Source organism: Ursus arctos, unplaced genomic scaffold, assembly GCF_023065955.2.
Source record: "Ursus arctos isolate Adak ecotype North America unplaced genomic scaffold, UrsArc2.0 scaffold_36, whole genome shotgun sequence".
NCBI classification, from domain to species: domain Eukaryota; kingdom Metazoa; phylum Chordata; class Mammalia; order Carnivora; family Ursidae; genus Ursus; species Ursus arctos.
Genome location: NW_026623050.1, coordinates 561,154 through 574,329, shown reverse-complemented (window position 1 = coordinate 574,329; position 13,176 = coordinate 561,154). Strand labels below are relative to the sequence as shown.

The following is a 13,176-nucleotide window of genomic DNA, read 5'->3' as shown; positions in this document are numbered from 1 at the left end:
GTAAGGCCGGGAAACAGCCAAGGGACAGGACAGCGCTACTGAATGGAATCCAGCCAGTGTAGGAGCCCTGGTTCCTGAAGCTCAGCGCTTTTCCTGCTCGTTCCACGAGGCTGTTCACCTGCTAAGTTCACTTCCCGTACTCTTCAGCCCGCTCCTTCCAAGCAGGAATTCCTCCGGGTTCCACTTAGGAGCCTGGTGTGTTTTGTGCTGGGTCGGGAGAATGCTGCTCTAAAGAAGAACAGGATCTTAATAACGATCCTGGCAGCGTTCCCTCGGGAGTGCGCGTGTTTGCTCCGTGCACCGAGCTCCTGAGGATATCGGCTTTCCTGGCCAGCCCCCCATCACAAGCCCACTGTCGGGGAGCTCCCTGGGCATTTATCCTAATTTGTGTGGGGTACTCCTCAGAGTTAGGGTCTGAAGGCAGTAGATTGGAGGATGTTTTTAGATGTGGGAAATTCCAGAGTGCCAGGGTCCTAGGAATGAATGATTTTCAAAGCAGTTTCACCAGTATTGACTTGCTTCCTTCTGGTCCCTGGGGAAAGTGGACCCGCTGCAGGAGAGCCCTGAACAGATGTCTGCATGCCTCAGCGAGCAGGTAGCATGCCGGTTTCGGAACCTTACTTTTGAGAGAGCCCACCCCATGATTCTAAAGGAGGAAATCAAGGACTTTCTAGGATCCAGAGCAAGGTTAACACAGACACCACTTACTGAGCATTATTGGATCAGAACTAAGATGTGGCCAGGCTCTAGAGATGTTAATTACTATGTTAAGGAGAGAAACCAAGTGCAAACAGCAGTAATATAAGACGGCATCTCGGTGCTAAATTGTATGAATCAGATTGCAAGTGCTGTGGGAGCCCATTGGAGAGCAGTCATCAAGGACAGAAGTAACTAGGGAAGATAAAAAAGTGATTGGGGAAGGCTCAAAGCCTGAGAGGGCAATGCTCGTCAGGCTCCCACAACCCTAGGGGCCTGCCTTTACCTAGAGGACTCGGGTCTGATATAATGCTGGGCATTATTTGATAATCACCCATCTCCCTTTCTGAACTTCCTCATCGGAGTTCTGTCCACTCCCTTCCCAGATGGAAACCATAGTCTGATGTAGGGTCATGCAATTTCATGTGACATCAGAGGGTGTCTAGGATTCTTGTTTGACTTCTCTTTCCTTCGAAAGAAAGATATTTCAGGAACTAAAATTAGCTCTCAATATTTTGGGAAGCCTCTTCTCAGGTGTCCGTGCTCTGTCTTGGAATAAGCGAATAAGTCTTGTAAGAAAGTAAGAAGTAAGAAAATTCATTTTCCAAACTGTTCATAGCTTACACCAGTATTGACAGGCGGACGTCCATTGATGGCATACCCTAAGACTCTTGGAGATCAGACTTTTCAGAAAGGACTCATGATGGACTCTTTTCCTTGACATTCCCTTCTTCTCCCTACAGATTGCTTTTCCAAAAATGGTCGCGAGCTGTTGCCGCTTCCTCTGCTATTTCTGTCGAATTAGCCGGCAAAATCAGAAGGCCATGTTTGAGCATCTGAGTTACCTGTTGGAGAATAGCAGTGTTGGCCTAGGTATGTCATGTTATCGCTTCCACATTGGGGCTTGGAGGTGACACTCCCCCTGCTGACTGCTTAGGGGGTAAAGGGAAAGAAGCTACATACCTGCTAAGGTATTTTTAAATATAAGAAAGAACCTGCCTGATTTAAAAATAAATGAAATGATGATACGATATGTCTGCTGTCCAACCTAAGGAGAGATGTTGCCACCCACCAGCACTGGTGACAGATTTGTGTTGGCATAGTCACATGTTTTACCTCGTCTCCCTTGGGACCAGTGGCTCATGCTTACGAAATGCTGCCTGAGATTGTAGAGCGAGTCTGGGGACACAGATTCCCTACCCCCAGCCCACTCTGCTGACCAGGGAGCAGTGCTAATGAGACCAAGGTCTTGGCAGGCTGGCTGTCGGCTGCATGCTTGTCCCATCAGCCAACTAGCCAGCGCTCTGCTAAGCTGGAAGGCGGACTGGCCAAGAGCAACCGTGGATAAACAGCGTAAATCCGTCAGCACCACTAGGAAAGCAACACAGTGCGTACGCCTTACTCACTGTTCTGGATGTAAACCAAATGAATCTGTGAAGGACGCAAAACCACACCTACATCCATGTGACCTCTGACGTCTCAAGTTTCTGATTTATCAAAGGCAACCTCAGACTGCCAACCTGTTATTTTAAAAAAGTTTTCCTTTTTTCTAGCCCAAGAACCCAACAAAGGAAAATCAAAGACAGCATTGGTGACCTGATGTAACTACATGAGCTAATGCTGTTTGAGGCTGTGTTTAAATTCTGGGTGGTGGCCCTCATAATGGCCAAGTCGTTTGCGCTTAGTTCGTTAAGTGGCACCTCTACCGTTTGAGTGATCACCGAAGTGGGGCCCCCAAGAAGTATCATGTTACAAAAGTACTTGAAAATACATGGCCCCAGCTAATTCTGTGAGCTGGTTTTCTAACTTACTCCATGTTCACAACCAATAATGAGTGTGGGGACAAGGATAACAAAGCTGTTCTTAAATTGGCCAGGCAGCCCCCCTGAACGGTGGGACCCAAGTTTAGTGTGTTTGCTGCCCTCTCCTGACCATGAGTGGGCACTGCAACTTCAGCTCAGCACTGGACGGCCCCCATCCCTTTCTCTCTCCTCTCTTCCTTCCTCAGCTTCCCCTTCGATGAGAGGATCTACCCCACTGGATGTGGCGGCTTCCTCCGTGATGGACAACAACGAGTTAGCGCTGGGCTTAGAGGAACCAGACCTCGAGAAGGTAACTGGCCCCGGGGAGGCAATGTGCTTGCTCTCTCCTGCCTGCAGTACAGCCAAGCCAAGGAAATGCAGACCCAAGACTGGGTCTCCATCAGAATCTCTTTAGGGCTCCACGGAAATGTGGTAGAAAGTGAGTAACCGGCAGCAGCATGATAATTAGGACCAGAGCATCTCCTGTGGGCGGGGAAAGCCAACTTCAGAGACTTGGATACCTGGATGTTTGTGTTCTCTGTATGTGGAGGCCCAGCCTCACTGGTCTACATGGAACACTACCAGAGACCTGCAGACCCTAATAAAGTTCTGTGTGATTGAATTTTTAAGTCCACACACCGAGGAAAGAAACACGACAGAAAACTGTATAATCAGTAGAGGAACAAAGAAGGCCCACACATCCTCTGCAGGTACAGAGGAGGCAAAACTGAGCTGCCTCACATGGGGATTCTGGAATGCGCCCCCACTGGTGGTGATGACGGGAGGCTGATTCACCTACATCTTTCCCCGTTCATTTTGGGGCTGTTTCCTTGACTGGGTGGCTGCCAAGATGCACAGTGCACTCTGAGTGTGAAGGAGACGGATGTGGCAAGGGTGAGGGGGCAAGTAAGGGGTCATCCACTGAACAGTGGGTTTGGAAGTGCCTGGGAGAGGCGCCGCTCACCGTGACCAGGGGATCAGGGAGGTCACTCGGGAGAGTGACGATCTGAGGGAAGAGTAGAAACCAAGCAGCCACACCATTGGGAAAAGTGTGCCAGGAATGTTTGAGGTTCAGTGAGGAGAGCGTGGTGTGTTTGAGAACTGGGAAAGTGGATGTGAGGGATCACAGGGTGCTCGGGGGGAGTGCTTGGGGAGTGAGGAGGGACAGTGGGGAATTGGGCTTGGTGCTGCCATAACTGTCCATGGTAGAAGTTCATACTGCTACAGGATCACTAGGGGCCCGGTCCCACTCTGAATTAACTCACATGACCGTGACCCCCAGAACATTTTTGTTAGTGCCCTCAGTTATAAGGGAGGAAACTGAGGCATAGAGAGGCTAGCTGATGTGCTCAGCATCATGGGGTTTGTTAAGTGTCAGAGCCAGGATCCAAAAGAATCTGGCTCCAGAGGCTGTGTTCTTACCTGTTCAGTGCTAGGACCTCTCCGTAGAGCCAAGAGCAATGGAAACCGTCAGAGGGCTTTAAGCCGAGGAACAGCACAACATGACTTGTATTTTAGAAAACACAGCCTGGTTTAAGCGAGAAGAGCTGATTGGATCTGAAACAAGACACACCCCCTCTCATACACACACGGACTCAAATGTTCTGCCACACAGCAGTACGTCGTGTGATAGCTTTTCCACAAATGTCACGGATATTCTGGTCTTCTAGTGAGACAGACTTCCGTCAAACTCTGCTCCGCATCCATTGAAACAGCAGTCAAGAGCTCAGTGGTTTGGGACGCCTGGGTGGCTCAGTCGGTTAAGCGTCTGACTCCTGGTCTCAGCTCGGGTCATGATCTCAGGGTCGTGAGATCAAGCCCTGTATCAGGGAGCGTGGAGCCTGCTTAAGATTCTCTTTCTCCCACCCCCTCTGTCCCACCCACCACTGACTCACACATGTGTTCTATCTCTCAAAAAAAAAAAAAAAAAAAAGCAAAACAAACGCCTTTGGTGAGTTAACTGATGCCTGTATAAAAAAGTTGGTCGTCTTAGAACAGGACAGTGCCATGAGGTTTAGTACTCAGTACCCTCCTCAGAGCTGCCGGTCAGCTTTTGAAATGACCATGCTTGACAAAGACCCTAAGCTTCCCTTGGAAGATGCAAGATGGGATAAGGAGAGGCTGGGAGGCTGGGAAAGGGAGCAAGGGGTCGCAGGGAAATCGGTAAAGGGGCAGGATGAGGTCTGCTGCCCCATCTTGCAGTGGTTCCAGTGGCTCAGTGGCTCAGCACAGTGCTACAGACTTTATTCAGACCAGTGTCAGGAAGTCACCGAAGTATGGCTCCTAGGAGAGAAGGGAAAGGAGAGGGAAATGCTGCCGTTCTTCCTTTCCATTGATCACAGCAGAAAGTAGGTCCCTTAAGGTTGAACAACAATCCCCCACACACCCTTATTTCAGTGGCCAGTGAAATGTGTTGCACCTGTAACCTTGAAAACACTGCCTAATTCCTGACTTTATTGATGTTTTCCTGACATTTTCAAGGCCAAGTCAAGTCCAAGCTCCAAGCAGAATAGTATCGTTACTGGTTTAAGAAGGAAAAACAATGTGATGATTGTTTCGTATGGGTTGTGACTTAGATTCATTATTCTTACAAAAAGACTTAGAGTGTTTGACATCAGCAAATACATGATTCATTTGAAAACCATTTATTGACCATGTGCTATGTGCTGGGCTCTGGGGATTCAAAAATGAATGACTTTGAGGATTTTGCAGCACCGTGGATTCTCCCCTTCTCCTTGTACGCAAAAAATGTCAAAGGCTCAATCAGAATAACAACTGCATTTCAAACAAAGGTCTATTTGCCAGGCTTCTTCTTTTTTTTTTTTTTTTTTCTTTTTATTCTTTTTTGCCTGACACCTTCTAAAAAGTAGGCAAGTTCTAAACTATTCTACAAGATCACAGGGCTGAGATCCAGTGACCTAGAAGCAAAGAGAACACTATCAATCCCAGCCCTTAACTGGCCATGGCCCCTCACTCACCACCCCAACCTTAACTTCTCGGCTTTTGACATGAAATGCAGAACTTAAGTAGGGATCCCCAATTTGTCAAGGGCCCACTCAGAGTCAACCAGTGACTGAATATTTTGGTCTTGAAATAACATGGCCAAATGAACATGGCCCACCTGGGCCCATATCTCCTCAGATGCCCCCTAGTTAGGCCTGTGTTTATTATTTTTTTAGATTTATTTATTAACTTTTAGAGAGCATGTGAGCACACGTGGGGGGGAGGGGCAGAGGGAGAGAGAGAATCTCATGCAGATTCCCCGCTGAGTGCAAAACCCAATGTGGGGCTCAATCTCATGACCCTGAGATCATGACCTGAGCTAAAATCAAGAGTCGGATGCTTAACCTACTGAGCCACCCAGGCGCCCCATCAGGGCTGTGTTTAAATGGCAGTTCCCTCTTGCAGAACTGGGAAAACCAAGGAACTGAGAGCTCAGGGAGTATTCCTCCATAACAGTGATAATCAGTCCTGTTGGTTACTTGGAAACAATAATGAATTGGAAGTTCTGGTTTCAAACCTACTGAATTATGAATTTAAAGGTTTGGGGCTCTCTCTTGCTTCTAGAAGAATGAAAGCCCTTCTGTTCCCAGAATTTTATAGGCCTAACAGCTATCTTGTGAAAACTTAGACACTTACTTTTGTACTTTTGTTGGCAGGTGGTGACCTACTTGGCAGGCTGTGGTCTGCAGAGCTGCCCCATGCTTCTAGCCAAAGGATACCCTGATGTCGGCTGGAACCCCATTGAAGGGGAACGTTATCTGTCCTTCCTGAGGTTTGCCGTCTTTGTGAACAGTGAGTCCCAGATTTTTCATGCCTTTCAGATCTGGGATAGCATAAACTTGGGTACAAATAAGGAAAGAGAGGTCCTTTGCATTTCCTTCTGTCTTTAGGTGGCAGCTGGCCGAACAGTCTCAGGGAGAATCAGGCCAGAGAAGGATCAAGAATAGCGTCCGATGGACAGCGTACTGAGCTCTAGTGCCAGATGCAGCAAGAAAATCGAGGCAGAGGCTAGGGCTTTTCACTGCTTTGTACCTCTTCTCGCAGTAAAAGAGGGGATTATTAATATCTTCATCTCCCCTGTTTCACAAAGCTAAATGCAGCTGTGCCTTCAGATGCTTAGGCTGTTGGATGGATGGATACATGCTTGCATAAAAATGAAGAATAAGTAAATAACTATAAAAGGTAACTAAACTCCCAGGAGAGTATTTTTGTGGCAACCCTAAATACTATTCTTAACACAAATTACTTCCCATTTATAATGAATTCCAAGTCTACAGAAATTCTTATTTCCCCAAGTATAATATACCAAATATTGTGTAGAATATTAAGTGGACTACTTTCTTGAAAATGTACCTTGTCTCCCAAGATTTTGTTCTAATACTAATTCACTTATATTCACATGGGGATTATGATCCTTCTCCCTTCTCCCAGTTGGCAGTTCCAGGCTAACAAATCCAGCCTGGCTCATTACATGATTGCAAAGAGGGATTACAGCTCATGAGCAATCATGCCAAATGTTCTAAGTATAAGAGTTTGTCTCAAAGTATATTGCCACGATGAGATCATCGTGTTCCCATGTACTTTTCTTGTCTCCCTTCATCCCCGTCCCACCTACTTACTTTCCTCTAATACACTCTCCTCTTAATATTTGAATGATTTCCATCGTCCTGGTTTTCCCCTTTTCTTCCTGGGTCTCGTCCGACTGGATTCTTGATCACCTATCTTCTGCTGCTCTCTCTACTCATCAGTGTCCCTATCTGTTCATCACCAGCATTGCTGAATTCCATTTTCTTTGCGGCCGGTGTCAGTGAATCCTCTAATAGTCTCTTCCACTTTCTATCCAAAGGACCGCATGTCCAGAATGAATTCAGGGTTACTGTGGTAAAAGGGAAAATTTTTTAAGTGGTTTTTAAGGATTCATAAATCTCACTAAATTATCTGAGTAGACTGTGTGACACAGACCAAATCAAGCCAGGACTAACATATTCATTCATCTTGGGCCCCTTCACAAGATCAAGAGCTTCGTAAGTCATTTTGGTGGGGCTGTCTATATAGGTTATGAGGGTAAAGGAATCCACTGCCTCCGTTCCTATCAAGATTGCCCAAATTCCAACACTTGCTTATCCTGGTTACATATGACCATATTGGTCTAAATATGACCAAAATGTTTAGTCTGCCCCCTTTGCTTTCAGATTGTTTTATACCTTTTTCACATACTGTCTATAGAGAAATTTCATAAAGCAACAAACTCTAGCAAATTGGCCCATTAGTAGGAAAATATGTACATTTTATGTTTTTAAAAGATTTATTTATTAGAGAACATGAGTGGGAGGGGCAGAGGGAGAGAGAATCTCAAGCAGACTCCATGCTGAGCACAGAGCCTAATGCAGGGGTTCGGTCCCAGGACCCTTAGAGCGTGACCTGTGCCGAAACCAAGAATTGGATGCTGAACCAACTGCACCGTACAGGCGCCCCAATATGTACATTCTAATTTAACGTATATTGTGTTTCTGTAATATAAAGGCCACGTTTGGTTTTTGCAAAAGGTAAATAGCTTCTGCTTCCCAAAAATGTACGGTCTAGTAAGGGGAGTAGACATGAACAGAGATCACTATAATAAGTAGAGTAAGGCAGGGACAGAGTCCTGTAGGGCTTCCTCAGGGGAAACTCACATCCTGTTGAGAAGATCAGAGCAGGCCTCATGGAGGAGGTGATATTAGAAATGAGCTTCAAAGGGTCAGAGTTCCCAGACGCACACGTGCAGGAAAGATGACCCGTCTGGGGAGTGGTATGAGCAGCTGCCTCAAGACTACAGCATGCTATGCTCAGGAAATAGAGTGATCCGTTGGTCTGGAGGATAGATAGGTGGGTGACAGTGGCAAGAGATGCGGTTTAAAAGGTAGGCAACTATACCAGAGAGAACCTAAACGCTAAGCTAAACAGTTTAGATTCAGTGTTCAGAGTACTGGGAAACCTTTTTAACTGGAAAGAGACTGACAGTAACCATTTAGAATTTCTGTGCCCAGGTTAGAATAATGAGTTTCTAAATGATAATGGTGGTGGTAGGAATGGAATAGGGAAGATACATTGGAAAGAAATTACAGAGACAGTATTTATACAACTAGGTGATGATGGTGATTATGGTGGTTGGGCTTGGTTGTGTTGATAAAAAGAAATAGAAGTCACATTAAAGCTTAGAGATGTGGGGCGCCTGGGTGGCACAGCGGTTAAGCGTCTGCCTTCGGCTCAGGGCGTGATCCTGGCGTTATGGGATCGAGCCCCACATCAGGCTCCTCCGCAATGAGCCTGCTTCTTCCTCTCCCACTCCCCCTGCTTGTGTTCCCTCTCTCGCTGGCTGTCTCTATCTCTGTCGAATAAATAAATAAAATCTTTAAAAAAAAAAAAGCTTAGAGATGTAAGCATAGGAGGAAAAGAAATAAAGATGTGAGGGGCACCTGGGTGGCTCAGTTGGTTAAGGATCCGACTCTTGATTTTGGCTCAGGTCATGATCTCAGGGTTGTGAGATTGAGCCCCATGTAGGGCACCATGCTGAGCATGGAGCCTGCTTGAGATTCTCTCTCTCCCTCTTTTCCTTCCCTCTCCCTCTCTGGAAGGAAGGAAGGAAGGAAGGAAGGAAGGAAGGAAGGAAGGAAGGAAGGAAGGGAGGGGGAGGGAGGGGGAGGGAGGGAAAGAGAGGAAGGGAGGTTGGGAGGAAGAGGGGGGAGGGAGGGAGGAAGGAAGAGAGAAAGATGTGAGAAGAAGAAAATGGTTTGTGATAGAAGGTAATGAGCTTGGTTGCATTCAAACCAACCATTCATTGGTTTTGCAGTGCTTGACTGCAAAATGAGGATGCCCTGATTGATGTTATAGGCTAGAGATCAGTCAATCAGCAGGTTGGGACTGAAGAGACTTGCAGATCATCTGAAGTTGAAATGGTGGGAGTAGGCTGTCCCAGGGGAAAGCACGAAAGAGAGAGAGAGAAATGTTAGAATCTTCTTGAACCCCTACAGAAGGAGAAAGAGTGCTTTAAGCACAGCAGAGTGATATGGAAGACTTTAGGCTGGAGAGTGGAGGAGTGTCTGGGGTACAGATAGAGCTCTGTCACTTACTAGCCTTGCAAATTCAGGCAAACTAAAACTTTCCTAGGCTGTTTTTTTGTGTATGTATGTTAAGTAGAGATAACAATAGTATGTACTTCACAGAATTGTTGTAAGGCTTAAATGAAGTAATCCATGGGAAACAGATTAGCACAGTGCCGGAAATATAGGAAACCTGAAGTCATCATAGTTGTCGTCGTCGTTCATGGTCTTCACAAGAATATCAGGGCATTTGAAATGGGAACACTCAAATAGATCCTTTAGGGCTCTCAAAGCCCTTTGTAAGTTTTCATGTCTAGAAGTAATTAAAAAGAACTTTTTGTGGCCTCTACTCAGCAGTGAAAGATAAAGGTGTTACAGACTATCATGGTGGTAGGTGGTAAGAGTTGTCATGACGGGTAATGGTAGAGGGTGGCAGGTGGCAAAAGGGGATGATGGTGGGGTGGTGATAGTAGGCAGTGGTTGACAATGATGTTGTGGGGGGGATATAATGGTTGAGTAGTGGTCATAGCAGGTTTTGGGGTGATTGAGGTGGATGGTGATTAGTGACGAGAGGTGCGGTAATGGTTATGGGTAGTGATGCATGACAATGGGGTGGTCATAGTGGATGTTGGTGAGGTGTGGTTGGGTGATGGATTGTCATAGTGGGGTGTGGGGATGACTGGTGGGTGGTAGTGAGTGATGATGGAGTTGGTTAGGATGGTGGTGGTGATGATAGCAGCTAACCCTTATTGAGCACTTACCATGTGCCAGGCACTGTTCAAAGCACTTTTGGACGTATTAACTCACTTAATACAAAAATCCAATGAGATGGGTACAGTTATCTTCATCTTACAGAGAAAGACCCAGTTGCTTAGAGGGATTAAGTACCTTGCCCAGAATCACACAGCTAGTAAGATGTAAAGCCAGGATTTGAACTGGAGCAGTTTGGCCCCAGAGGCCAAACATTACTCACACGGTTGCACGGTGTTGTCTTGGTAGTACAGTCTTTCTAATGAATGAACGAAGAGAAACAGCATTTTCTCCTTTGAGCTGTTCAAAAATTGTGGCATTATTTAATTACTGTTTGGTACTAATGTTTTTTAAAAAAACTTTTTAAAAGCCAAATCAAAAGCTCTTGCTATATTAAAATAATAGAATTAGAAAATTCTTTCCAACATTATTTTACTAGTCTCTGTTAATGTTTGTATTAAATCTTCTTAAACAAGATTTGCCTTTAAAAGAAACTTCTTAAAGCATATAATTTTCTCCACTTTTTTTATTAGCTTGCTCAGAAGCCTTGGGTCGTGTTTTACTCTGGGAGTAATGAAGCTGAGAAGCTTCTATTTACCCTGCAGTTGTAAACTTTATAACCAGTCTAGACACAGATGTGTCTGGGTGTCTGATTAATCCCTTCCTAATGTAGATTACAAGGAAGAAGATTTCTTACCAATCCACAAAAAAAGGGAAAAGTTATTCTGTGCTTCCTTTTGAGTCCTTGGAGTATTTTAGTGATGTCTTCACCAGGCTATAAACTCAGTTGTGAGGGACACAATCTTCCTAGCTTTGCCGAATCTATTTTCCTAGGCAGATTTGTCATCAATGGCCATAACTTGGGTATCCATTAGGTGACATGCCAAGTGTATATGACAGGCCGTGAGATGTGATGCTAAGTAAATTATTCAGCATTTCTCTTCCACTGCTGCCTGTGAGATCCCAGCAGTGGTGATGGCCGAGCATTTTGGCATGAACCCAAATATGCTAAATCCATATGTGCATGGACTCGTTATCAATCACTTTATTGATAACAATGGCAAATGAAGCCTGGCACCCACATAGTACTGTAGATTTTAACTGAAATAGTAAAGCAGGTCAAAAGCTGCTCCATCAACATTATTTCCCCAAAGTGACAGTATTATGATCCTGGTACTCATCACAAACTGATTCTCACCAACTCCGTGAGAATGCCCCTATTTAACAGGAGGGCTCTGTTCTATGAGAGCACACCTCAACTCGGACTCCGGGTTTCAGTCTCACTCGAGTTTTATTTAACACATTACATGAAAAGCCATGTGAATCCAAACTCTAGATACATGGGCAACATTTTGGCGTGATTCTGGAATTAAATACTAGTCTCCAGAATTTCTGGACTACCATACCAGTCCAGCCTACAAGATTTTCATTCAGTCTCTTAGCTTTAAATCCCACATATTTGCTAATGATCCCCCAAATATACATTTCCATCCTTTTTCTCTTCCCTGAGCCCCAGACTTGTGTAACCTGCTGCCTACTTGATATTTCTACTTGAACGTTGAATAGGCATTTCAAATTTTATAGATCTTAAGGCTTAATTTGTATATCTGCCCAAACTTGTTCTCTTAGCTTCCTCATCTCCCTAGCTAGCACTACTAACTTTGCAGATGCTCAAAAATCTTAGGTGGCATCCTCCATTCAGACTTTTTCCTTATCCCCGCATTCAATCCACTTAAAATTCTGTAGACTCCATGTCTAAAAGTTACCTGAAATCCATCAGCTTGGACTTCTCTCCATGTCCGCTGGTCAAAGCCTACTCCAAACCATCATTATCTTCCACCTGGACCACTGCAGCTGCATGGGGACTATTTCCCTGTTCCTACTCTTGGCCTGTGTTAATTGACCTCTGCTGCATAACAAAACTTTATAGTCTTTATAGTCTCAATGGCATAGAATAATAAGCATTTATTTCTTGCTCACATATCTGCAAGATATTTGGGGAGCTCTGCTGCAGGTATATAGATCTGATGGGGCTTTTCTGTTCCACTCATCTCATCCTGGGGTCCAGGCTTGCCTGTCGTCTACACTGCATGTCCACTGGGCCTAGATCAGTGATTAGCGAGTAATGTGAACTTAATGAATGGTTGAATTAATAACCAAAAGGACAAACGGTTCCTCATCTGCTCTCTGTGCTGCCATAGTAGTTGATTGACATATCCTCAGCTCCTTCCTCCACAGGTGAGAAAGCCCTAAGGAGGAGATCATATGTCTCAGCCACTTGGAATGACTTGGTTCATGCAAGTTGCCAACCACCATATCAAAGTTGGCACTTACCAAAAAAAAAGATATTGGGTCCTGGCCATCACCCCCTGCATTGTGATTCTGTAAATTAAGATACTCTAGATGCATTCATGCTAGGCCTCCAGTGCTCTGACTTGATTGGGGATTATGTTCTTTTCCTTAAGACTAATTGAAATCTGAGGAAATGAACAACCCAGGCTCTTGTAAACAAAGGCTGGTAGTTGATCTGGTAATGCAGTAATGGATAGTCACCCTCAGCTTCCCATCCTGTCATTTCACACTCTGCCTTGAGTCTCAGTGGAGTCTATTTTATTCAAAAATATTTTCTGAATGCCGTTGATGTGTCAAATGTTAACAAGGTGCTTGCGCATACAGGGTTAGATAATACAGACATAAGCCCTGTTCTTACTAACTAGACGGTCTAGTGAAAAAAAACAGACACAGATACAAACAATTCATTCATTGTACTTGTGTTCAATGATTAAAGGAAGAGTGCAGGGTGTTTGAGAAGACCATATCCTCTAGGGCTTCCGAGGTTGAAGCAG

The 13,176-nt window shown here is 45.1% G+C and overlaps 1 protein-coding gene across 1 annotated transcript in view; it reads left to right on the top strand.

The window, feature by feature from the left end:
• The window catches only part of RYR3 (ryanodine receptor 3), a 586,345-nt gene that overhangs the window by 453,036 nt on the left and 120,133 nt on the right, over positions 1–13,176 (top strand). The window contains exons 43-45 of the mRNA XM_044392456.3: positions 1,440–1,569; positions 2,705–2,808; positions 6,158–6,293. Of these exons, the coding sequence (XP_044248391.2) occupies positions 1,440–1,569; positions 2,705–2,808; positions 6,158–6,293 (370 nt within the window). The remainder of the gene's footprint in view (positions 1–1,439; positions 1,570–2,704; positions 2,809–6,157; positions 6,294–13,176) is intronic.